The 27,677-nt window shown below is 40.5% G+C and overlaps 1 protein-coding gene across 2 annotated transcripts; it reads left to right on the forward strand.

Annotated features, from left to right (window-relative positions):
- Window positions 1-60: 60 nt before the first annotated feature.
- spen (spen family transcriptional repressor) lies at window positions 61-27,186 on the forward strand. Of its 2 annotated transcripts, none has more exons than XM_036008504.1 (15): window positions 61-468; window positions 3,001-3,321; window positions 10,125-10,739; window positions 14,325-14,482; window positions 14,683-14,883; window positions 14,968-15,119; window positions 15,240-15,365; window positions 15,513-15,626; window positions 15,711-15,824; window positions 15,936-16,036; window positions 16,177-24,001; window positions 24,150-24,494; window positions 24,603-24,797; window positions 24,901-25,077; window positions 25,204-27,186. In XM_036008504.1, the coding sequence occupies exons 1-15, from the start codon at window positions 386-388 to the stop codon at window positions 25,333-25,335; spliced, it is 10,659 nt and encodes a 3,552-aa protein (XP_035864397.1). In that variant the 5' UTR covers window positions 61-385; the 3' UTR covers window positions 25,336-27,186. The 2 variants fall into 2 exon arrangements, with proteins under 2 accessions (XP_035864397.1, XP_031142637.2); XM_031286777.2 differs by having other exon boundaries at window positions 24,919-25,077.
- The last annotated feature ends 491 nt before the right edge of the window (window positions 27,187-27,677 follow it).

The following is a 27,677-nucleotide window of genomic DNA, read 5'->3' on the forward strand; positions in this document are numbered from 1 at the left end:
GAAAAAAAAGTTCACACACATAGCCACGCCTGCGCGGTATGCCTCTCATTACAAGCGAAGTTGCTGCATCTTTTTAGGAAGCTACATGCTTTATTTCGACACCCAAAGGTCGCATGGTGTCAGGGACGCGCCTAGTCACGGGAACAGTCCTGAGCGCGTTCATGAGGTTCAAGATCGCGCTTTAACAGTGAAGAGTATCAAACAGCGTGCGGGGATCCAACCTAATGGTTTATATTGGGTCACAACGACCAGTCAATGATTTGCGCCAAGTGTTTTGTTTTTTTTTTCTTGTCCGGGGTTTATTTTGCAAACCTTTTCTATTTTGCACGAGAAGAAACTGACATAGCAAACTCATCTGTATGATACGAGAGCAGGAGCACACAGTATGGTCCGGGAAACCAGACATTTATGGGTGGGAAATTTACCCGAAAATGTGCGAGAAGAGAAAATCATTGAGCACTTCAAGCGGTGAGTAGAAACACTAATGAGCGAGGTGTGTGTGTTTTGTATTGTAACGACGAGTGCATGGCCAGCATCTCTCTGTTGTGTCACATTTTAGTGAAGTCAGGATGAAGCAGGAGGTTCCCCTGTAGCAAAGTCCCATTTGGCAACTGTGCTGTCAGCTCTCCATAAGCAACAACACTGTGCTGCATTTCAGCTGAGATAAAAAAGAAAACCGCTAACACGCTTCAACCACCCAGCTACCGGACATATGGTTTTGCCATTTTGACAAGGTTTCTAACTCACACTAGTGATAACTTGAATTGCCCTTTTTAATGTTGTGTGGTTGATCATTCACACCACTCATTTGACTTTAAAGAAGGCTACCTTTCCACCTGGTTACCGTAAAGAAAACAAATGTTTCTATAACAGTCAGTGTAAACAAACTTCAGCCTACCTGGCGAGCCGCTAGCATTGTTAGACGCCATGTATTTCAGTCTGCATTTGGCAGACAGTATTCGTCTATCGCCGTGTGTTTTTCTGGTGCCTGAGGAAATCAGGGACCGGTGTTCACTTGACTCTGTGAGTTTGTCAGGTCACTGCTTCCAACCAGACCTGTGCACAAAGTAAGGTAAATTAGCTTATCTGTCTATCTGAGTGCAATGTAGCTGTGGCAAGAACCGGATTTTTCCCTAGATGTTACAGAAGTCAGTGAAAGCTAAAAGGTGACGCGACATCCACGCTGCAACATTATTGCAAACTGGCTGTGATTGAACAGGGTGCTCTGTGTTAACTGATATGCAACATTGTAACGTTGTAGTAGGCACTTTGTGTGTGTATGAACACATACATGGTTATCTTCGCTACATTATTACCGCGTAGCTTCCCCCAGCTGCTGACTTGCACAGCCTGCAGCGTGATTTGATTGAAGGAAAATCAGACTACATATCGATTCTAATTACGATATTCTGATTGAGCTCCACTTTTGCTTTTTGTTTGGGCTATTGAAGCAGATCAAACCCATGCACCATTTAATGGCTTTCGGCTCTTTGTTGTCTTCCTCGGACGGACAAAATGTAAATATGATTTTTTTTTATTTTTTTTTTTGTGGCTATCACGGTTGTCTGCGCGCTCTCGCCTCTCTCTTCTCGGCTGTCAAGGAAATAGCAGCCCGCCTTTCCGTCCATATGTGCTGGAGCCCAGACTGCTAAAACATCATAGTCTACCTATATGAGCAACGTTGCGTTCTTTACTGTGTAATAATTATTTTGCTTTGCACTCTCTTGGTCTTATTATTTAGGCCTACGGTAGAGGGATGCAGTGAGTGAACTACAAATGTGGGTTGTGTCTGATCCATGCATCCTTGCATAACGCACAATAATGGACTACCTAGGCTATATGTCGTTTTATTTACATACGCCCGTGCTATGATGCGTTTAAAGTTATGTTTGGGCGATTATGACTGGCAGCATGTTATTGCAATAGCGGATTGGAAACTGTGTCGGCGAGTCGCTTTTAGCATGCACTCCGCTCCAGCGTTAACCCAGAGGTAGTCAGAATGTGCAGGTGCATGACAGCCCAATGTGTGATAGAAGTCATTGAAGATGGGGGACGGCAGAATGAGTAAGCAGTGTGAACAGCTTTTCTAAAATGGCGTCGGTGGCTGTTCAATGTTGGGAACTGGCATGCCAATAAATTTATGGGCACCCTACTGTCTCTGTCGGACAGCGAAAATACACTCCCGAAAGATCCTTGGGGGGGGGGGGACTCAACGCACAAAGATGATGGCAGGCTTTGTAACCCCAGACTGGGCTTGCACATTTTGCGTAATAGGTTTCCTATCAGTCAATTCAACAATCACTTTACGAGGTATTTTGTCCTGCACATACTTATTAAGGAAACAATGGAATGCTTACCCTCATATACATCTATTAAAACTACATTAGGCTATATCAGTTTAGAGCAGTTTTTTTAATATGGGAAAAAATGGAAAATGATGTTTATAAATGTAAAATTGCATCAAAAGTGCTTTGCTATTAGTGAAACAAAAGAAGCCATATAGACATGCGTAATGCATTTGGATTTTTTCTTTAAACCCACACACAGCGAATCAGGAAATGTCACGTCTCTCTTTATGCCTGCCAAACCTCATTTGTGTGCTTTCCAGTAGCTGTAATCTTATGAGCTCACCCTCCTCCTAGAACATGCTAATGATACAAAATCTATGCATTTATTAACATGCAATGTGCCAAGGTTTCAAGTCCAGTTGCTGGGTTACTGTTGCCTTGTAAGAAAGTACCACAGAGCAGAAAATAAGAGCCACCTTACCTCCCACCCCTCCACACACACACACACACACACACACACACACACACACACACAGGCATAATTGAATTCAGCAGTATGGAACAAAAGTCTCATTATTTGCAAAAAAATTACATTATTTTCACTAAGAATTCAAATTGAATACTGTGTTTGGAAATTTCTAAACGCTGATCCAACATAATTGCTGTTGAAAACCTAGTGATCACCTTGTTTTTTCCATTGTTTTCTCTTTAGATATGGACGTGTGGAGAGTGTCAAGGTCCTGCCCAAGCGGGGTTCAGAAGGTGGAGTTGCAGCCTTTGTGGATTTTGTGGACATTAAAAGTGCTCAGAAGGCTCACAATGCTATCAACAAGATGGGGGACAGGGACCTGCGCACTGATTACAATGAGCCAGGCACAATTCCTAGTGCCGCAAGGGGGCTGGACGATAGTCTGACCTTAAGCACTCGTGGCCGGGATGTATCAGGGTTCACAAGGGCGGCAGGGGGGACTGTGTATGGGCCCCCCACGTCGCTCCACAGCAGAGATGGACGCTATGAACGCAGACTAGACGGGTAAGTGGACAAAGTTTCTCTGAAGGCAGGGGGAACCATGGTTTCGGGTATACACCTTACCTCCAAGCATCTTCCCACCATCTATTAATTTACTTGTTTGGGGGGGGGGGAGAGGAGAGAAAACGAGTTCATGCTCAAGAATTAAATTTTATAGGGATCCCCTCTACAGTTCTCAGAGCGTGGCCAGCGCTCCTGGATTCATACTTGCAGGTAGACAGAGATATTCCATAAGTGAGAGCATGTTTGTACACAAGTGTATTTATTACTTAAAGGAATAGTCAATCGTTTAGTCTGTTTGGGGTTATCTTTGTGATCTCAAACATCTGTGTGAGGTGGATATATATACAAATACATTTGCTGAAAATACGGGGCAAAGATTGGATATCGTAAAATTTCCCAGGATTATTGGAGATTGCTATAGAAGGAGAGAGAGAGAGAGAGAGAGAGAGGAAAAAGAGAGAGTGGTCCAGCGGCCATCCCTGGGATTCCCCTAATCTGGAGTTACACGCCCTGCTCGTTGGATTAATGTCACCATTTTTTCCTCATGTAACAAAACAACCAAGAGCATACATTAGATGTATAAGACACTATTGTTTGGATTAGTCTAATTTGGTTTTCAATTATCATGCACACCTTCACTTCTCTCATGGGCGGAGTCATTTGGATAACCTACACAGGATATGTATTCCTCTCTGTTGGATTAACACTGGCCAAACACTTTAAGGATATGCTATCATGCTAAAGGTATGGGTTGATTTCTTGGTTCATTTTTTTTTAAAATTTTTTTATTTTTTATTTGGGATTATATCTAAAATCAGGGCATTACAATTTGAGTGCTGGGAGACCTCTACTGGTGATCCAACTCAGTAGAGACAACAAAAACAAGTGAGCAAATTACTTTTTTTCCTGTCTTATTTTTGTGGAGATTATTTTTTTACTTTTTAACGACTGAGTCTAGCCGATTTAATGAGGACCAACATGGACTATGTTTGGATCGTACAATTCAAAGAAGAATGCTGGAAATTGAGACTGGAAAGTTGCTGTTGGAGATAACATACCTCATGTCTGTGGATTACCTGCTCCTTTCCTGAATGTGGAACTATAATTTAACATTGGATACAATCACATGCAAAATTGGAGAACAATGTTGCACCCAAACACTGCATTTCCCATTGACTCAGCTTCGGTTTGGACTGCATGCAGGCTCTTCCTCTTGTAAAGGAGGTTGACAACAGACATGAGCATCCATGAGCTTCAAAACTGTTATTAATGTTCTTCACCCTGGGAATGAATACAACGCTACTACGAACAAAAATCTGGATTACCATTAAGAGACATGTTCTTTATTCTTAATTTGTCATGGCCAAATTTCCCTCCCTCTGCCAAAGGAATTTGACTACTTTTACTGCTGTGCACAGTGTGACCAACATGGAATGTGCAGGACTTCACAAATTGAAGATGCAAGACTTAATTTTTCCATCAATGCTGTTGTGAAATCAGTGGTGCACTACTTACGGAAGAGGGTCTCCTGGATATCATGTATTTATTTTACTGGACTCAAGTGCAACACAGATTTCCCCCCCACGTTTGGATGGATATATGGACTCATTGACATTTTCTAGCATACAAAACATCCTACCCTGGATCCGTACAAGGCCAAGTTTGTTTTCATCATTTTAATTAAAACACTCATTAAAGTACATGTGGTTCCCTGCCCTGAAGATGAGGATTACATTTTAAAATTTTTCCCTCTCCACTCAACATTTTTGCCCATTTTTTCTGCTCACAAAGTTCTATCTCCCTAGATTGTATTTGGAATTATAGGTCAAGTTACCACTCTCTCAAAAGGTTGGTATGTCCTGCCCTGTGTATTATAGCTGTCCTCTCTAACCCACTAGTTTGAACCCCTGTCTCTCTCCATTTCCCCCACTAACCGAAGTAGCTGGTACATAGACTGCTATTATTGCCTGTGTCTATATGCAGAAATCTGTATTTTATCCTGTATTGTTTTCCTTTTCTCTTCCTCTCACCTGCCCCTCAGCTCCTGCCCCCCCATTCACCTTATGATGAATAGATCCATATTTCAGCTGTTATTTATGACTAGTGATCAAAGTAAAATTCCCTTTTTAATTTACTCATTGTCTTAATACAACTTAAAGACTGTGCTGTGGAATCTTATAAAGATTCAAAGGATTTGGAGACTCAAAGATCTGTCACATACTCATATTTATATGTGCAGTGAAAAGTGGGGCTGGCAAAGTACAAATATGATAATTAGAATAGGAATACAAAAATAAATAAGGATTAGGTCAAATAATAAAGGTAAAGGGATGCAATTTTTAAGATAAAAATTAGAAATGTATTCATGCAATGTGTCCTAATGTCTCTGAAAAAGACAGTGAGACAGAATGAAATTAATTAAATTTTACATATTTGAATGGATTTTTATGTCAGTATCTTTTATTGTGGAAATGATCAGTTGATTAATATTTAACAGAAAATTAACAAGAATTTAATGATTAAAGCCGTATCAAGCAGAAATACCAAACATTTGCTGGATTTTCTACTTTTCTCTGTTGTATATCATTTTAAATATCTTTAGGTTTAGGTTTGGACTGTTGGTTGGATTACACAAAATTTTAAATGTCACCTTTAGCCTCTGGGAAAAAATTGGCGAATACACACATTTTATATACTAAATGATTGATCGATTAATTAAAAATAAGATTGAGAATATTCATCAATAATTAAAATAGCCATTAGTTTCAGCCCAAGTATCTTTTGTTCTTGCCTTGCAGCTGCAGCTTTAAATGTCCTCAGTTTCCTTTTTATGGCACAAGAGTAGAATATGAATACTGAATAACCTGTGGCAGGGTGCAGATTCAAAATTTGATTCTTAAACTCCTGAGAAATATAACGCATTTAAGATTATTCTTTCAGCATTTTGACTCTTATTAGAGAGTTGACCATAGTCATTGTCAGGCAGTATGCAGGTAGAGAGATTACATCCCTCCAAAGTCCCTGACTGGATTTAAACGTCTCCATGTAGGGTTGGCCGAAAAAAAACATAATTGCTGCGAGATGGTAGAAATTTCCCAACGGTCACAGATTTTTCTCTTCCGTTTATTTTGTGGTATCTATGCCTTTTTAATTTCTTATTATACTGGACTGTTGTAGGCAATGTTGCAAATCAATAAGCAGGACTGATTCATGGCAGTGCTGGCTTTACAGGACCGTTACTTCAGTTTGATGGATTACCTTAATTTGTATTTAGTCAGTAGATTAACCAAAAATATACATTCCAATTTGATTATTTTATTTATGAACTGATTTTCAATTGAGTTTTCAGAAGTATACTATATCACAATATATATCAGTATTATTATATAAAATGACAGTGACAGAAGCCCACCCCCAAGCTCCGTGGTTTTTGCTTTATCCTGCAAGGACCACAATGCTCCACAGCTGCACAGTTTAACTGTTAGTTTGAACAGCAGAAGAATATTTAACAATAAAGTAATTTATAAAAAAGTTTAGGAAATTCTTAATTAATTAATTAATTAAATTGATATGCATGTGTTACTCCCACATGACTGAGCCTCCACATAAGACACCTTTTTAGCATGCTGCTGAAATGCATCCTTATAATTATGGTGTTCACGTAATCCCAAAACAGTTGATGTGTTTAGCATGCACCAGAGCAGACTAAAATTCAAACACATGGAGATTCTGCCAAAAAAGTGAACTGAATTATTTTTAAGCTCCATGAATAATGTAGAACCTGTTTTGTGTAAAGTGAAATTGAAGGCTATCTATTGAGCAGTGAGCTTGCGCCACCAAATTAGCATTTTCGAGAGCATCTAGGGGTCAAGGTAATCCATCAATTTCACAGCAGACATTGTTATACCATAGATGTTATTCATGAATCCAGCACACAGATGATTAAATCAAATAAGCTGGAACAGAATTTGCCCCTGACCCGCTGTACTTTATGTATAGCGCAGTGAAATACAGACAAAGTGCTAGTCTCCAAACCAATTCATACTGAACATCTAGGAGACTGTGTGCATCCCATGCAGTCTTTTGTTCTTGTGCTCCATGGCAAAAGCCTTTGTTGGAAAGACTTAATGAAAGACTTCCCTTTTATGAGCGTATAAATGGATGTTAATAGTGTCTATAGGTTACATTTATGTCAAATGTTTTGCACAGATGAATATTTCCAGATTGCCCACATCACATAAATTAGTATAAAATAATTGCACAGCGACTCACCCTGCACATCCTAAAATCCAATCAGTAATTGTCTTTTGTTGTAGACTTACATTTTTGCTCAGTTAAAAAAAACCCTAAGTGATATATCCTTGAAAAGGATAAAATAAAAATATTTGTTGGGGGAAAGGGTAAAAGGGTTTATTATTTGGTACAAAGGGTTAAGCTTAGGGGATGAAGCAGTCTTATCAAAGTCCTCAAGTATGACGTGAATATGAGTAACACATTCTTTGTCAGTTGTAAAGGTCAGGTTGGGCGTTTTAAGAAACTCATCTTATGGATCATTTACCAAAATGCCTTTTAGGACATCACAGGGCGTCAGCGATGCAGAGGAAGACGTATATTCGATATATCTTCAGAGAAATAGCAGCAGCCTCCTGTTGGCACCTTGGTTGACCCATTACTTTCTAAAGCTCAGACTAGTGTGAGGACCCGTTTCCCTATTAACTGGTATACAATTTCCTACATCATCCAAAACAATAAACACTACACTGCACAAGTGCACATCTTGTGCACGTTGAAGCACAAGAGAGTTGGAAAATGATAACACTAAAACATAACAAAAGAGAGCCTACAAAATGCGTCGATTAAGGAAGTAATTACAAATGTTTGCTTGAGTTTCAAAACAAAAAACATTGTGCACTCATTTTCACTCTCAAGAAAACACTAACCAAAGGCTGCTGCCAATTTCTGTTTAATGAGATAAACAGTTTCAGAAGTTTCTCCATGTTACAAATATCTTGGATTTGTACTTACCGTTCTTTGTTGGCATAGACAGTTTAGCAGCATGCAACCTAGCAAGCAAAAATTTGCATAGAAACAACTTTACACAGATGTACTCAAAACATCTCTGATGGTCAAAATCAATCAAAGATCCAACAGATTTGGATGCCTCTATCAATTATCAGCAAGGACAATTTGTAAATCCCATTTTGGGAATTGGTTGGATTATATCTTTTCTCACACTTGATATGATAAACTTAATTTCACCCTCAAAGGAGACGGAGAATATCATTTTGTTGAAAGTTAAGTTCTAGTTATGTGATACTTTCTTTCTTAGTTGAAAGTAGAAATTGGCTGGAAAAATTGGGAATGGGAGGAGGAGGTAGCGAGGGTCTTAATAGGTTGCCCCAACTCAAACCAAGGAAGTTGGAGTTATATGATATGGACATTAAATAACTACTGTACAACAAAATGCTGTGCACATGGTTGGGTTTATCAACCATATGAACATCATTTCTGGTTTGAACTCTACGTTACCTTTAGTTTTTCCACATAGAAAGCTTTGATTTCATTAGTATTTATTTTCACATTAGCAAAGGTGTTTTGACATTTCGACAGTTGAGGTTTGTTTTCCATTAAAATCTGGCACCGCCTTGAGTCTTAATCATTTTCCATTCTCTTGTTTGAACTGGACAAAGAATAAAACATATCCTTTTATTTAAAGAACCAGTACAATGAGGGTTTGTAAGTGTTGTTATATTAAACCATATTCCGTCCTGTGTTGGAACATCATGGCTAATTTGCTGATATATAATGTGATCTGGATTCAAACAGTGGTAATTGCTGTCCTGTCCCGCTCATTATGGGGAGTTGGGTAATATGACTGCTGTAATGACACAGCACTCGCATTACTAAATTAAATTCTGATTGCTTTATTCAGAACGAGGATGTTCGGGTCTGAGCAGAATGTCCTTATTAGCACTGTTTCTAGTGTGCATCTTCATTAAAGATGCTTTAAAGACCTTTTTTTCAGGAGAACAAGCGTCAAATTGTATAACATTATAAACAAAAGGATTGTCATAAGTCACCTCCAAAAACCTTCAACAAAGCCTCTCAGATAAATGATAAAACGCCTCTGTTAGAGTTACAAGAACAGAATGACTTGACAACCTATAAAGGCTCTCATGTAATTCATTTTTTTATAAGAAATCTTTGTGCAAGTCTGTTATATCCTACAATTATACTTAGAAATAAGCTGAAGATTTCTGTTCTATTAAACAATAAATGCATGTCTTTTGCTTAAAAACCCTTGTGGTTGTCCTGTGCTGATTGTATTGTTAATATAGTGTGTTGCATTTTACAGTAGGGTATACAAGTTATGTATCTCTGTGATGCTTAAACTGAAAAACCAATGAATGATAGCACATCTGCATTCAAAGAATTTGTTTTAAACAAACATGAAAGATGGGTACCTAACAGTAGTTAGGTAAGTTGTTGGTGTGATGGCAGACGGATCTGATACATTTCATCTCCAAGTCATAAACAGTTTAGAAATGCTTAGTTGTCTCAACCATTTTATCATTTAAATCCCCTTGTAGTTCAGTCTGTAGGCTGAAAAATAATTCTCTCTTTAGATGCTTAAAAACTCCCCTTCTCCAAACACTTTAGTGTACTGTCTTCTTATGTGTCTAATTAAGACAAATCCACCAGAGACACCTAATAATTTTCATTGTCCAATGTTTGATGCTAGCAGTGTTTTTAAATGTCTTGAATGTAACCGTAATGTGTTGTTCTTTCTTCCTGTTTGTTAGAACGGCTGAAAGTCGGGATCGGGCGTACGATCACAGTGCCTATGGACATCACGAGCGTCCTGGTAGCAGTTTTGAACGCCAGCGGCACTATGAAACAGACTATTATCGTGATGCAAGAGAGAGGACTCTAAGCACAGCTGGGAGCGGGTCTGGTACCTCCACGGGAAGTGGTACAACTGTATCATCAGGAGTCAGTGGAACTATCATTAGCGCTGTTGCTGGCAACACGGGAACAGTTGGATCAGCAGGGGCCACGACAGGAGGAAGCGCAGGATCTACATCCAGCGGGGTCGGCTTCTACCGCTCCCACAGCAGGAGCCCTTGTCGCTTTGAGACGCCAGAGCCTCGCTATGAGTCTCGTGCCAGGGAACCCTTTACTTTGGCCAGTGTGGTTCACAGGGACCTTTACAGGGAGGACAGGGGTCGGCGCGGGGAGCGGTCGTACCGCAATAGTCGTAGCCGGTCTCCACACTCAACACATTCGCGAAATCCCTCTCCTCAGAGACTGGCAAGTCAGGCTACCCGCCCTCCACGCTCCCACAGTGGGTCAGGCTCTCACAGTCGCTCCTCCAGTTCAGACTCAGTCAGCAGTACCAGCAGCAGTACGAGTGGCAGGTGAGTGAAGCTCTCAAGATTTCTACCCTGGTGCATCGCTGTTGTTTACCTTTGTGCATCCCAGGCTTAAACAAGTGCTGGATGTAGCCGGGTTGCCTCAGTGGGTAGAGCAGGCGCACATATACTGAGAGGTTTATGCCTCGATGCAGAGGTCCAGGGTTCGAATCCGACCTGTGATGATTTTCCTGCATGTCTTCCCCCTCTCTCTCCCCTTTCCCACCTAACTGTCCTGTCAAATAAAGGCGGAAAGGCCCAAAAAATAATCTTTAAAAAAAAAAGTGCTGGATAGAGCACTAAGTATTTTAGAAAGAAATCTGCACTCTGAATGCTGCTTGAAATGATTGTAAACATTTATTTCACAGAATCGAACAGGACTTAAGTTAGTTAACTTAAGTTAATTGGACAAATTCAAAAGATTAGATAAATAATGCCATCCATCTGTCGTTTTCTGCTGCTTACCTGAGTCCAGGTCACAGTGGTAGCAGGATGGAGTTTTTGATAAGGCTAAAACAGAATTAATGTCTGACATTCCCAGGCATTATTTCAGTGTCTTTGCCTTTATACCGTAATACAGTATATTCATATTGCCATTGTATATTATTTAAAACAACTTTCTGAGATTGTTTTAATATAACTTTCATAGTTTTTCTCAGATTTGCCAAAAATGTGTTCATGTGGACCACTCAAGATTTTGCAAAGCAGGAAAATCATGTAGACAATGTCACTGGTATACATTTTTTACCACTCAGCAAAACCTACAAAGGAACAGACCATCTAAGTGTGGCTGAATAAACGTGTCTACTTTTCCCGAATGTGGACCTTGATTTCTATATAGGGGAATGAATTGAGTTTTCACAAAATGTGCCTGTAATCTGTGTATAATATCTTTTTAAACCAAATGTAATTTCCCCCAAAATAGCCTATATTTGTATTAGCTCTACTGAATTCTGCAACAGTTTTTAGTCAAAACACCAGTTTTGCCAACAAGCAAAGACTTGCTTTTATATTTAATTTCTATGATTCCTATCAAGAACACTTTGTTGCTCAACATTCCATAATGCAGAAGCTGTGGTTTATAACATTAACCGTTTCAAGACAACATATCTCCTAATACTGTGCCATCATGTCTGTTTCGTCAGCAGATTGCATACAAGTATCTGCATGTTAGAAAAATGATTGTAAAGGCTCACCATGACAGGGAATATTACTGTATAGCACCTCATCTTGATTCCCCCCACCAGAATTGAAAGCTTTTTCTATCTATATATGGGCAATGGCGCCACCTTAAAAGATGACTTCACTTTAAAGGTCAATTATATGGGTTTTTAGCAGCACTATAATTTCTAATTCAATAGCATAACATAGGTTGTAAATGTGCAAGCACTTTAAAGCAGTGTTCTGTGTGCAAGTTTCTACGTTGCCCATTTTTGTATGATCATTAGTGAATTTTTCAAATGACAAATCGGTTTTTACAAGGTTGTTGGCTAAGTAGTTAATTGCTGTTAGGAGTCAAAGCCTGGAAAATGACCTTTGCTGCATGTAACTGCTGCAATGACACACTTTTGGGGTTGTTAAGATTTGATCTAAATTGGTTTATTATCGCTGTTCAAACTTTGGATTAAGTCAAGGTCCAGATTGCCATCGTCACAAACAGCGGATGTCAGTTCTGTTGTGGATGTTAGTTTATTTGCTAATTTAGCTGGTTTTGTGCACTGCCGAGTGTTGCTACATTTGTTGTAATGATATTTGCATCCAGGTTCTTGTAAATGTATTGTTTTTTATTAGTTGATTTGGGGTTAGTGTTGAGTAGTAATCGTGCAAGGAATGCATAAATAAGAAAAGGTTGGAATAATCAAATGCAAGTGAGGTCTGCATTTTTAAAAACTGTCCATGGGATTTACTCCACTACATACATTCCCCTCGCCCCTCTCCATTTGTTTATTTTTTGGATAACTACATCACCTTTGGAGACAGCAGAGTCCACAGCTCTGTACGACATGTAGCGACACATGTGGTTTGACGAGGTAGTGCTATGGGGGGAATTTCAAGAGACGGCTGGTATATTTTTCTCACTGCCTACCTCTGTGTATGTGTAATGGCTCCCCCCCTCCGTGAGATCCAGTTGGAACTGGAAATTTCTGGCCAGTGCTGGCTGCCTGCCCACTCCCACAGGCCATGCTCCGTCAGCAGCACTTCCGGGAGAGTCTGAGCACAGGAGGAGAAAGTGAGAAGGAAATAAACAGCAAAGGGCCTAGAAAGCTGAGACAGTCATTGGAATTGTTTGAGAAAAAAGGTGCATCAGGTAGCCATGAATTTGCTACTGACATGCAAATCCATCTTCTTATATTGATTACCAGATGTGCTGTACACATTGGGGAGAAAGAGGGTGTTTTTCTCCTCTTCAGCTGAGAGACATTGTGGTTTTTAAACCGTAGAAAGACCCATTCACAGTGCATTGCACAATCTTTTATGCAAATGCGTCACTATATATATTGTGTATATAAAGCATAATATTACCTGTTCAATACAATATGCAATCAAATCCTCCTTTCTTGCCCTGCTGATTGGACAGAGCAAACACATTTTGTCACCTTTTTCAGTCAGCGTTTACAAAAATCACATTTTAACTGCTGTTCTTAACATTGTAATACAGCATTTGGCTTTTATCCAATCTATGAATGATTTGTCATTTTTCTCATTTCTCTTATACTTGGTGTTTCACTGCAAAATGATAAATCTGTATACAGTATACATATTCATAGCAAATATATGATTTCATTGAGGTAAAAATAACAGTAACTAGGGGTTTAAGAAAAAATCAATACATTGAGTATCGTGATAGTTTATTTTGCAATACTGTCGATTTTCAAAAAGGCAATATTGATTTTTTTTTTTAATTAAAGACAAAAAAAAAAAAAAAATATATATATTTGTTTTTCTTTAATAAAAAAAAAAATCTGTTTTGAATGTTAAAATATATATATATATTTTTTTTTACGTTCAAAAATATTCATGTAAGACAGTGGTTTACGTTTATGTTGTGTTTAAACCCCCTACCGCTAGATGTCTATGCTGAGACACACCACTAGTGTCCTTGCCTAACAGTGCCTAGCAGTGCCTGACTTTTTGCTAGAAGCTAACAATGTAGCTATGCCTGAACTTTGGACTACTTTTAGCATATAACAATTTGCTCACTAAGAACCTTTGAACCACAATCACAAACTGGCAGTTTGATTTTCTGTGTACTGAATTGTTTACCTAAAGTAAACTTCTTTGACTTTTATGAACATCATGTCTTTTTTTTAATATTAGTTTTTCTAAAATTATACTTAAAAAAAATCCCAATATATCGCCTTACGCACAGTATCAAAATATATTGAATCATGATGCGTATCGTATCGGCAGATTCTTGCCAATACGCAGCCCTAACAATAACTAGATTCTTACTTTTTTTGGGTAGGCAAACACAACAATCAGTGACAGCAACAGAAAATAACCACCTTTTGATCGTACATTGATAATGATAGTTTCAGATTGTGAAGCTTGCAACAACATCTAAGTCCATGTTCCTTTTTTTTGCTACAGTGATTCTAGCAGTAGTTCAAGCGATGACTCCCCAGCACGTTCAGTGCAGTCTGCTGCTGTTCCTGCACCCTCAGCACTTCCTTTATCCTCCCTTGACAAGGATGAACCACGTAAAAGCTTTGGCATCAAGGTCCAAAATCTTCCTGTGCGCTCTACAGGTTAGTTAAAAGGGGTTCATGCGGTTTGCAAGCACAACAAGCTTTTTTGCACAAATAGTAGTGCATTTTATTTCTGTACATCCCTCAAATATTGCCACATTTTAATTAAAAAATGATTACCAATAGTTTATTATTTAATAATAACCTGTTACTTTTTCAGTATACAAAAATTAATAAAATATTTGATCTGTTTACTACAGATACGAGCCTGAAGGATGGTTTGTTCCATGAATTTAAGAAACATGGGAAGGTCACATCTGTACAAATCCATGGAGCTTCAGAGGAGCGCTACGGGCTTGTATTTTTTCGCCAGCAAGAGGACCAAGAGAAAGCACTTGGAGCATCAAAGGGAAAGCTTTTTTTCGGCATGCAAATCGAAGTCACAGCGTGGAATGGCCCCGGTAAGTTCTGATTATTGACTATATTGCAGCACAAACATAAAACAATAAAACGCACAAGGTTTCAATAAGCACGTTTTTTTTCAGAGACAGAAAGTGAGAACGAATTTCGGCCCTTGGATGAGAGGATAGACGAGTTTCATCCAAAGGCCACACGGACATTATTCATTGGAAATCTGGAGAAGACCACCACTTACCATGACCTGCTTAACATCTTTCAACGCTTTGGAGAAATAGTGGTAGGTCAATGCTGTGAAGTGGTTAGGAATCGGGCCATATATGCAATAGTTACCATGCTGCACAGTTTGAAATGATCACACTTACTGACAGCATATTTCTGTTTTCATTATTCTGCAAAGGATATTGACATTAAGAAGGTGAATGGAGCCCCTCAGTATGCCTTTCTACAATACTGCGACATTGCCAGTGTCTGTAAGGCCATAAAGAAGATGGATGGGGAGTACCTTGGTAACAATAGACTCAAGGTGAGAATTATCACCTTAATTTAAAATCATGGCTTTACTACCACATTTTTGTCTTTAACAACTATAAGTATTATTTATGAGCATGGTTTGTATAAACCGTTCTGTAAATTAACATCTATTTGACATTTTTTCCTTCTTCTTTTTCAGCTGGGCTTCGGAAAGAGTATGCCAACGACGTGTGTTTGGTTGGATGGATTGGCGTCAAACACAACTGAGCAGTTTCTTACTCGTCACTTCTGCCGCTATGGACATGTTGTCAAGGTAAGTCTGTTTATTTTCCCCCTCACAGTTACCCATTGTTTACTTTCTGGCACCTTGGGACTCTATTTTCTCTGTCTTTCGCAGGTTGTATTTGACAGAATGAAAGGAATGGCCCTTATTCTGTATAACAACATTGAATATGCACAAGCCGCTGTCAAAGACACAAAGGGGTGGAAGATAGGGGGCAGTAAAATCAAGGTAACTGAAACAAAGCTTTGCTTGAAAATGTAAATGTAATCTGTATTTTTTTGTGTTCTTAATGCCTGACATGCTGTAAAAGAATGCAACTTACCCTTCTTTTTTCTTCAGGTGGATTTTGCCAATCAGGAAAGTCAGATGGCTTTCTATCGTTCAATGCAGGCATCTGGCCAGGATATTCGAGACTTTTATGACATTCTCTCTGAAAGAAGGTTTGTGTAGTTTCCTTAAGGGATAATATTTTTTGCCTCTATACTGTCTAATGTCTAATGTTAAACCTAACATTATTGATGCCGAAGTATGATGAAAAAAAAAATTAGTTTGATTTTTTTGGGGTTTTATTTCTTGGCAGGGATGATCGACGAACTCAATACGAATTTCAAGCAGAAAGACAATATTATGAAAATGTACGAACACCAGGAACATATACTGAAGATCCACGTCGCAAATACCCTGCCAGAAGTCGGGAGTTTTACACTGAATGGGACCCATATCAGGGAGATTACTATGATCCACAATACTTTGAAGACCCCCGGGAATTTCGAGAATACAGAGCTGACCCTTATGAGCAGGACATTCGCAAATACAGCTATTTGCAACGGGAACGTGAAAGAGAGAGGGAGCGCTTTGAAACAGATCGTGGACGAGATCATGGGAGGAGGACCATTGAGCGTAGCCAAAGTCCATCTCACATTGCCTCTCGTCATCCTGCCAGCCCTACTGCATCTCCTTCACTCTCCGAGAGGATACCGAGTGATTCAGATCGGCGTATTTGTTGCCAGTCTTCTGAAAGAAGTGGTAGCTGCAGTTCAATCTCACCACCCAGATTCGAAAAACTTGAAAAAGCACGCACTGAAAGGTATAATAAAACTGACAAACTTGAGAAGGATCGAGTCTTTGAAGTTGAAAGAGGGAATTTGGTTGAAAAGGAGAAGCGGGCTGGGCGTAAAGATCGAGGGGACAAGGAAAAAAGTGAGAAACAGAGGCTTAAAAAGCTAAAAGTTGCATCACCTATTATTATCCAAGCATGTGAGACGGAACCTGAACTTGATCAAGATGTAAGCCCTGAGTCCGTCCTTCGAAGTAAAAACAGTAAAATTCCAAAGGAAGGCTTGAGCAAAGGAAGGTTAGACCTTCTGCCTTGTGTTGTGCAATTGACACGCGTTAAAGAAAAAGAAGGAAAATTGATTGGTCAATCTGTCCAAGAAAAACAAATACCGAGGGGTGGGAGTGACAGTCCTAGATTGGTATCACCTTCAGCTGACCAGAGAAGTCCTCCATTCCGCTCAGAACCATCAAAAAGTGATATCTCTAAGCATGGAAAGGTGCCTAGAGACAAAAATATGCACAGTTTTGTGGAGGTTATTGACAAAGTTATTGACAAGGATGCTAAAATCAAATCCAAAAAACATGGAAAATCTGAAATGGGATTTGACAGTGGTATTTCTGTGGATATCGATCGTTTGGCTGCAAGGAAAAGGCGTTTTGAAGACTCCGGGAAAACTGATCGACATAAGAGAACTAGTGAGGAGGATCTTGTTAGACCCGGACTTCATAAACTATGGAACAATGCTAAGGAGACCGATTTAGATAAGAACCTTTTGATAAAAGGAATGCATAAAAAGGAGCACCACAAGGATAAATGTGTCCGGATGGTTTCAGTTAGCAGTCCTAAAGATGGACGAGACTGTGAAAGCAACTCTGTAGGCTTTTCTCTGGAGCAGCAATCACGGCTAGGGGCGCTGCCGGAAGATTCTACAGATCAATTGGTCTCTCCCTACCTTAAAATGGATTTGGAGGGATCAAAAAGTGAAAACAGCTCCAGTCTCACAAAGATGTTAGATGATGGCAGCCTTGATTTGGATGAATTAAAAGAACAACAGAAACAAGCTTTGTCTGAAAACGAACAAGGAAAAGGGAAGTGCATGGACTCGGATGACGGAGATGAACACTTTGTGCACATTGACCAGAATATTTGCGCAAAACAGAGTCTATGGCTCCGACCTAAGCTTGGTGATACTGATAAGTTAGTCAAGTTTGAAAACCCAGCAAGTAATGAGACTCATGACTTTGATAAAGATTATATAATACATGATGTTCCGAAACCAATTCAGGATATGGCCAATGATGACTTCTCTTCCAGTAAACGAAAGAAATTAGAACATTTTGACTTTGAAATAGTCACTGCAAAAAGAGATCGCAACTATCCAAGTTCCCAAAAGTTGAATGAAGACATTTATCAGAGTATAACCTCCTCAATAGGACATGGTCACTTTGCTGCAAATGAGGAAGATGAAACTGCCCAGATTTCTGTGGCCGTTATAAACAAAGAAAGAAAATCTTCTCCAACAACAGACGAGAGATTTTCACACACAGAGTCATTGAAAAACAGTTTGGGCCTGACAGCCACACATTTTCAGTCTTCTGACAGTGAGCTCCCAAAGCTTAAGACAACCTTGCTTAGCTGTGATGAGGAGTTAATGCAACGTTGGGAAAGACAGATAAAGTCTGATTCACTTAGAATGGAAATGACTTTCCCCAGTGATATTGCAAAATGTGAAACCATCCGTAAACGCCTTGGCCAGGATTTGGAACCTGGAGAAGTGCAGTCTGATTCAGATGATGATGGAGAAAACAAACACATCTCTCCCAAGTCCAATAGTTCCTTGTCTTATATCCTCAGGGAACGTGACGAGAGGATGACAGACCTGAAGCTTTCAGGCTCATTGGAAAAGAATAAGTTTTATTCTTTTGCATTAGATAAAACTATAACTCCTGATACTAAAGCACTCCTTGAAAGAGCCAAGACACTGTATTCCTCTAGAGAAGATAATTGGTCCTTTCTCCCCTCACGCTTTCCAACCTCCCACAGCTGTTCAGATAAAGACAAAGTGAAGCTAGCACCTCGACCAATTCCTTCTTGGTATAAGAAAAAGATTCGTACTGACTCTGTTGAAAAGCTGCATGATAAAAAGGAGGAACTTAAGCCACAGGACCAAGAGCGTCAAGATCTGTTTGCCTCTCGCTTCCTGCACAGCTCAATCTTTGAACAGGATTCCCGACGTTTGCAGCATCTTGAACGTAAAGACCAAGATTTAGAAACTGGAGTTGGCATGCCTTTTGCTAAGCCAGGTGCTACTGAGGCACAGCCTGAATCTGGAGTAAGTGACATGTCACAAGAGCCCATAGTGCTTTTCCATAGTCGGTTTTTGGAGCTTCAACAACAAAAGGACAAGGACCATCTTCCACCTGATACTGAGAATGATTCAATAGTGGTGGAGATTAAAAGAGATGAAGTGCAGCATTTTGATAATGTGCTGTCTGATAAGGAATCTGAGCCAGTACTGAAGGTTGCTGACAAATCAACCAGCCCCCCCTTGTTAGTTTCACCATTTGTTCCTTCCCCGAAAGAAATGTCTTCATCAGAAAATAAAGAATTTTTAATTCCATCCTCAGATCAACCTGTGTCATTTGTCAAAGAAGAAACCGTAGAGCCAGGTCTTGAGGTATCTCCATCTCATTCTTTCCCTATGGAAGACTTCAAACCAGTTGCTCCTAAACTAACCATAACCCCTCCTTTCGTCCTTTTGGGGCCAGAAAATGAAATGGAAACAAAAGAGTTAATTGAACCCTCAGCAAAAATTGGAGATAGTTTGGCAGTGGAACATAATCCTCTTGTGGAAGATAAGCCTCCCACTCCTGGTGCTTCCCTAAGTGGTTTTGAGAGAGAGACGGCAGAATTCACATACTCTGAATATCCAAAGATTGAAGAAAAATCTGAAATTAAGACAGAACCTAAAATAGAAAATCCGGAAACAAAACATTTTGAGGAATCTCAGAAACCTGAGACAGATAGTGAGGCATGTATGCCAGAGCTGGAGGCTGAAATAAAACCATTACCAAACCGCAGACAGCCCAAGAGTAAAAGGGCAAAATCACTGGCAGTATTACGTACTTCCCAACCTTCCCAAATTGTTGCCACTGAGAAACCTGCAACACGAAAGAGTGAACGGATTGACAGAGAGAAACTCAAAAGGGCTTCATCTCCTCGGGCAGATGTACCAAAAGCATCAATTGAGTACAAAGCCACTTCCAAGTCACCAATTCATGCATCAGATTCTGAACAAAACCTTGAGTCAAGTTTGATCCATGGCAGAACACGTCGCAGGAATGTAAGATCAGTCTACGCCACGCTACATGAAGACGACCAAGCTGGCAAAGAGGTGGTTGAATCATCACGCTCCATGCGCAAACGTGGTGCTGATAAAGAACCATTACAGCAAGATATTCCAGTTCCATCCACCAATACAAGGCGAGGACGCCCACCTAAAAGAGGCGTCAAACGAGGTGAAGATTTATCACCAGTTAAGGGCGATCAGCAGAAAATGATCGAAGAAGACACCGAGGTCAAAGAGACCTCTACTACTGTAGAGGTTGTAAAATCCTCCGAGGGATGGCGTTCACCCCGCACACAGAAAGTGCAACAAACACAATTGACTTCATCTGCTCCAGTTAACAAGAAAGGAGGTAGAATAGACAAACAGTCTGGGAGCACTACAGTACTAGCTGAACAAGCTGATCTGGCAAGTCATGATGAATCAGAATTTAATCCTAAAGCTGATTCTGAACTGTTTGTGAAGCTATCAGAAAAGGTGGAAAATGCAAGCTCACCAGTGCACAGAATGGAAAAAGACTTAAAAGATTCTGGTGGAAAGAAATCTACTGTTGGGGATATTGAAAAGGTAGACACCAGCTCCTCTGAGAGGAGACAACTGCCTGAAAAGAGTGTTAAAATGAAAACACCTAGGCTGAAAAGAAATACCAAGCAGGTCACTGAAGATAAATCACACAGCTTAAAAAATCTTGAGATCCGTGTAAGCCTTGATGACGTAAAAGTTTTACTTCGTTCAGAGGACGATGAGCCGGAGTCATTTGAAGCTCCCACATTTACAAAATCCAAGACAATAGTAAAAGAGAATGCAGAAACAAAGATTATAGGCTTTCCAGAAGAATCAAAAGAACTTGATGCACAGGAACAGGAAGACAGCTTGTCAGAACCTGAACTTCCTGCTGATCCAGCAGCTCTCTTAGCACGGCAGATGGAACTAGAGCAGGCAGTTGAAAATATTGCCAAACTTACAGTTGAGCAACCCCCTCGGCCGTATAAGGAACCACCTTCCGAGCAGCCTACAGTATTGCCTCCTGTCATAGTAGAGCAAGAAGCTGAGGTTGAGGAGGAAAAGCGAGCTAATCCTGCAAGCGAAACTGAACTTGCAGCTGCTATTGATTCCATTACAGCTGAAGAAACATGTGCAGATGCAGATGGTTTCACAGCTCCTCCTACTTACACTGCTCTTGTTCCTACCCCTGAATCCTTGACATCCCCCTCCTCCAATGAGATTATGGAACCTGAAACACACATGGTGATTAACAATATTCTTGCTGCGGACTCAGATGGTCCTCTGACACCCAGCCCAAAGGGGCAAATTGCAGAGTCTAAGGCAGCTGAGGATACCTTTGAGACACCAAAGAAAACAGGCAGAGTTAGAGCCAAAACCCTGAAGAAATCGAGAAGTCGTAAAGGTGCAGCTACTAAGAAAGGGGATATTGCTGCAGAGGTTTCACAACCAGAGCCCTCCCCAGTCAAGTTACCAGAGTCCATCCCAGAGGACCCAGAAACCATCAATTCACAAGCAGTCACTGCTACAGCTGGTGCAACTGCAGCAGCTTCTGTAGTCACTGCTGTTGCAACTTGTAGGCGTGATCTTACAAGTGCTTTAACTGTAGACACACCAAAAGAGGCAGAACAGCCTGAAGTTGAACAGCCTGTACCGAAAGAATCTGCCTTTTATTCAGGCCCAAGCAACATATCTAATAGTAAAAAGCATCCCCAGGCAGAAAAGCCATCTACCCCTACTCCTTCCCCTGCCCGCCCACAACCTATATCCCAGTTCGGCATACCCCTGCTGCGGCCTGCCAAAATGCCACTATCGCCTGACTGGCCTCCTAGAACTGAAGAAAGTAGAATTTATGTTGCTCCTTCATGCCACGTTACAGTGGTAACTCCTCCACCAGCATCAACTGCACTTGGAACCCCTTCAACAAATACCCCAATGCCTCCTGACACGAAGGCCTCGGATATTGACCCTAGTTCCAGTACCTTAAGAAAAATCCTGATGGAACCTAAATATGTGTCTGCATCAAACAGCAATTCTATACCTATTACTATGGTGACATCTACATTGTCAGATCCTTTGCGGATGTCAGAGAATGAAAATCCCTCTGTTACAGTGGGTTCAAGACAGTTACATCCCGAAGAGAGACCACCTTTACCCCCCCAGCCCATACAACACAAACCCTTCCCACTGACAGAGTCCCAACAGAACTGTGGAGAGAAGATCCAGCATACAGTTATTTCTCCTGCTACCTCAGTAATAAGTCGAATTCCAATGCCTTATGATACAGAGGAAACTCCCCGAATTTCCCTAAGCAACCGAAGCATTGGCCTGTCTATTCCAAAGCAAAAATTTAGATCAAACTCTAATGAGAATAACCGCTACCATGGCATGGATATAGTAGAAGATGGGTCTAGAGGGCGCTCTGTTGTTGAGACCACTCCCTACAGTACAGGCTCCAATCCTGGCCTAAGGGTCAATACATCAGAGGGCGTTGTTGTTTTGAGTTATTCGGGTCAGAAAACTGATGGACCTCACAGGATGAGAGCCAAAATTAGTCAAATTCCTCAAGCCAGTGCTGGTGATATAGAGTTTCAGCAATCGGTGTCCAAATCTTCGATAAAGCAAGACCCACTTATCACATCATCCCAGTCGCCTACCCCAAAACTAGCCCCAACCCCTACAGCTTATGGGCACACAGGGGTTCTCTTGACAAGCCAGTCTTATAACTCTCAACCTGTCATTTCCAGTACAAAGAAGGAGAGTCTTGGATGTGACAAATCTGAAGCCCCGTATCACACCGCATCCCAGGGTGGCGTTGTAAAGATGTACCAACAGCCAGTTAGTTCTCCCCAAGTCTTGATGTACAACCAAGCTGTGATACAGCAACAGCATGCCAAGAGAGGACCGGGGTCTGAACCTCTGCCAAAAAAGATAGACATTGGCAAAGCTGTTCAGCAGTCTAACCTAAGCCCAGTCATGAGTCCACACCACCCATCACTACCTGGGACCCGCATGAGCCCCAGCCCTAGCATCCCAACTGATCGGTCAGCTGTACACCTAAAACAAGAACCCCAGTCCCCACGGACAGCTGTTCACTCCCCTTCACACTTTGTCAAAGCCTGTCCTCCAAGCAGTTCTCCTAGAGGAACTTCTGTCGTTCTGGGTCATAGCATGCCACCAATGTCGACGTATCATTCTAGTATGCATCACCCACACTCAGAACAGTCCTCTGTCATAATTCAACCTCACAGTGTCACTCAGGCAATGGCTCACGAAGCCAGGATGAACACCCCACCAATGTCTGGGATAAACTATGGAAGGCGAGGTGATTCCCTGTCTTCATCACACCCAGGTCCTCCACAGCGCTCAAACACACCGCAGCCTAATGTCATCCGAGATTTGGTACTTCAGTGTCATTCTAGTCCCAATAGGTCAGTATCAGGTGGTAGTGGTGGCAGCAGTGTTAGTGAAGAAGACCCCAGACACTTTAACCAAGCTCTTAGTAGATCTTCTGTGCCCCAGCTCCAATCTGATGTAATGATGATTCACAGTGATCACCGAGGGCTCCACCCAAGCATACGCATGGACCAGTACAGAGACATGCACCAGCGCATCCTCATGCACCAGCAACTGGGAGAGCAGGCGGCTGTAGAAGCAAGACAGTCACGCACCTCAGAGACTGGAACGTCTCTAAGCAACATCTCTGGGCCTTCAAAGGGTCCTATAGTGGGAAAGAGCATTGACCTTTCTGCAAAAGAATCTCTCAAACCACCAGAAGGAAAGCTGATACATCCATCCTCCAACGAAAGTAGAATCAGGGGAGTCCATGCATCTTCTCCTGTCCTGGTGTCATCTCACCCACATGGGGTTCAGCTGATGCATCCAGGAGGTGCGGGCTCCTTTCCAGTATATCGGGATATGCGAGGATTTCCTTCCCAGTTTCCAGGACATCTTTCATCGGGACACAACCTGGCTAACCAAGGCATTACATCTTCACAGGTCACTTGATATGCTTTTGTTATTGACATTCTGCAAATATTTTAGCATTGTAATATGTATCATGTATAATTGTGTTTTATAGATCATATTCGTATACAAATACAAAATATGCATAACTATTAAGTGGGTTATGTATTTTCTCAATCAGGTCCTGCCGGAGCCTGAGTTGAGTCACAGGGGTAAAATGTCTCAGTCACATGTGGGAGGAAGTGATTCCAACTCTGAGGGTTCCCATCTTCGCCATGCTACCTCTACAGATCTTTCACACATTTCCCGTATATCACGGGATACAGTCTCCCCCTCATACCAGTCTCCAATGGCATCTCCTATGAGTCTTACTCATAAGCCAGATCTATCTCTACAGAAAGGCCCTCCAGCCTTCCTGTCAATACCTTCGCAAGCAGTACCCCCATCAAGTTCTCTGCATCCTAGGCCTGATGCTAAGCTGGAACATTCAGGACATCGTTCCGTTGATATGGTGCAACTTTTGACGGTAGGAAGACAGATTGACAAGTAATGTCATCATACATGGAATATGTTTTCAAGACGATACCAAAGAGGAAAATATTTTAAATTAACATGTTATGTTTTTGTTGTACAGAAATATCCTATTGTATGGCAAGGCCTTTTGGCACTGAAGAACGACCAGGCTGCTGTCCAGTTGCACTTTGTTTCTGGCAACACCATACTGGCCCAGCGCTCACTGCCGCCCACAGAAGGAGGTCCTCTTCTCCGTATTGTCCAGAGGATGAGGCTTGAGGCTTCTCAGTTGGATAGTGTGGCACGCAGAATGACTGTAAGTACTTTGGTTTTTACTAAAGCAGGTTCTAAAGTTTGGATCAACAAGATGGAAATGGAGACTGAATTGTAAATTCATGTATCATTCTTACATGAATTAGACTTATCATTTATGGCAGGTGAAGAATGACTACTGTTTGCTCCTGGCTCTACCCTGTGGTCGAGACCAAGAAGATGTCCTTGGTCAAACCCAAGCTTTGAAAAGTGGCTTCATCACCTATCTGCAAGCCAAACAGGCAGCTGGCATTATCAATGTGCCCAACCCTGGCTCTAATCAGGTCTGTCGTCATTTAAACTTTTTTCCTGTTCTACCTTTTCTTTTTTAATTGTTCCTGTGTTTTACGACGAAATATCATAACATGTAGTTCCGTCTCTCATTGTTACTTTAATCTTTTGATTCACAGCCGGCTTATGTGGTGCAGATTTTCCCGCCATGTGAGTTCTCGGAGAGCCACCTCTCGCGCCTGGCCCCAGACCTTCTCAACAGCATCTCCAGCATTTCCCCTCACCTCATGATTGTCATTGCTTCTGTTTAATTACCTCCATTTCTTTGCTGAACAAAGCCAACACCAGCCCTTTTGGACTTGTCCAGTTTTATAAACTGGAATTGCCTCATATTTTTATGAGTTTTGATTTTTTTTTTTCTCCTTCATTTCACCAAGTCCTTAAGTCACTCAATGACATCGAATTCCAAAAACTATACCTTTTTACAGAGAGGATCTGAATAGTCGAACGGGAATTTTTGATGATCATTTCAGATTTTTCATTTCATTTTTGCCATTTTTGGAGGTGTTGTGCATAGCCTTTTTTAATTCATAGCACCCATAACGCTATGGATTGAGACCTATTATGGGATATTTTTTACCTTCATAAAAGTGATAAAGTGATTGTGATTTTTTTTTTTTTTTTTTTAAAGACAAACGATATGAGAAGTCATTGCACTATGTTAAGGAAAAATTGTGAACTGTGTACAGATTTGAGTATAAAATGATACATGTTATGAAATTACTCTCATGATCAGCCATGCTTGTGCAAGATAAAAGAAAAGCATTGCCTGGAAAATGATCAAGAATCATTTCAGCCTGATCAATCATACTGCTTTCGCTCCTTCACCATCAGCCAACTTCTACGTCATTTCCGACTCAACTCTCCATCCCGAAGTGTTCCCTGCCCCAGGAACTCATGAGGGGACGTTTAGAGTTGTACAGTTTACACTCAATGCCTCAACAGGGGACTATATAAAGAATATTTAATTTGTTTATTTTTGTTTGCATCTTTAAGCCGAAGGGTATTGTGGACAATTGTGAAACTGTAAATATTATAAATATTTAAAGACTGAAGCAATGTGGAGAGACCAAGTGAATTATTTTACAAGACAGATCATCCAATGTTTTCTTTCTTTCTTTCTTTCTTTCTTTTTTTTTTCATTGGGCAGGGGCAAGAAGGGGAATGGTGGGAAGGATCTGTTCAGGATCCAGGAGTGATATTGAAGAAAAAAAATATTTTTAAAATTGATTATGTGCCAAAACGTCTTTTGCAAATGTTCAACACACGCAATGTAAACAAAAATTGACCAGAACCTATTTTCATATGTGACTTTGTATTTTGCCCATCAGAGGGCAGTCTTAATTCCCTTTTTTTGTATTGGTCATCAACCCAGCTCTGTTACTACAGTGATTTTACATTATGAAGTTGTATCCTCATTTTGAAGGAAACCTTGTGTTGTAGGACTTGCATTCTTTTGTTTGTATTCCTGTTCTCCTTCTCCCTGATGTGGTCCTTTACTGCCCCCTGCTGTCTGAAAATCATCCTCACATATTAAGCACTGCATCCTGAGGTCATCTAAGCCATGACTTCATGACAGATGTGCTATAGCATGCTTTATTTTCAAATCTTAAAGGGTAAACTGAAATCATAAAGAATGTGACTTGAACTTGACATCATGCCGCTAATGGATGTGTTTATCATCTGTCTCCATCGCTCCCCTTGACTGTCTCCTTGAGCCAAGCTGTAAATACTGATGTCCTTAATCTGTGCTCTTGTGTATTTTCCCCTTCATAATTGTCTTTATTCAGGGTCCTTATTTTTGTTTTGTGCAACAAAACAAAGCAGTCTGAAAGAGACAGGAGATAAGGTGTGTGAAACCGATGCTGAAAGTAAAACCAGGCTTGTCAGTTTTGTGGTGTAAAGATTTCTATGACTGCAAGCTAAATACTCTCATTGTTATGTTGAAGGCACTTATAATTTTTGATAAACAAATGAGAAAAAAAACTTAAAACGGTGATTAATATGAAAACTGTCTTTTGATCAATCTTCATTTTGAGTGTATTTTGCTGTTCCTCTATGAGGACATTTTAAACTGTAAAATAAATGGTTGTTTAACTTAACTTCTGAAGATCATTAAATGGTCTTTCACTCTTGGTTTGTGTTTTTGTGACTTGCCTTGAGAAACTTTAGTTATTCCAGAATCTTGACTGTGGGTTAAGAAATAGGACTTGCATCACTGTAATCTAAAATATGCAAGCTAATATGTCCATTGTCTGGAAGCTTTAACTTCTGTGTCTCTGCAACAGGTTGCAGTAGTTTATATAGTGAACATACGCTAGCTGATATATCATTGCTCATCAGAATCACTGCTGCAGTTTATTCAGCAGTCAGAAGATGTCAGTATCTACCTAGACTACATTGCTTGGCTTCAAGCTGTGACACTGCTTTGTGAAGCCAATCAGGCTACCGCAGAATTTCAATTTCAATTCACCATGCAAATGATTTGTTTTTTGAAATTTTGGCCCTGTCTTTATTTTGATATGACTCTCTGGAGCATAGTATCATATGATGTAGTATGATAGTAGTATCATAGTATTATATATAGTAATTT

Source organism: Sander lucioperca, chromosome 12, assembly GCF_008315115.2.
Source record: "Sander lucioperca isolate FBNREF2018 chromosome 12, SLUC_FBN_1.2, whole genome shotgun sequence".
Classification (NCBI taxonomy): Eukaryota; Metazoa; Chordata; class Actinopteri; order Perciformes; family Percidae; genus Sander; species Sander lucioperca.

Excerpts from the sequence above, each read along its gene's own strand:
- spen (XM_036008504.1), top strand. The coding sequence starts at position 386 with ATGGTCCGGGAAACCAGACATTTATGGGTGGGAAATTTACCCGAAAAT. Across the intron at positions 10,740-14,324 it reads AGCAGCAGTACGAGTGGCAG|TGATTCTAGCAGTAGTTCAA; the intron begins GTGAGTGAAGCT and ends TTTTTGCTACAG. Across the intron at positions 15,825-15,935 it reads TAGGGGGCAGTAAAATCAAG|GTGGATTTTGCCAATCAGGA; the intron begins GTAACTGAAACA and ends TTTTTTCTTCAG.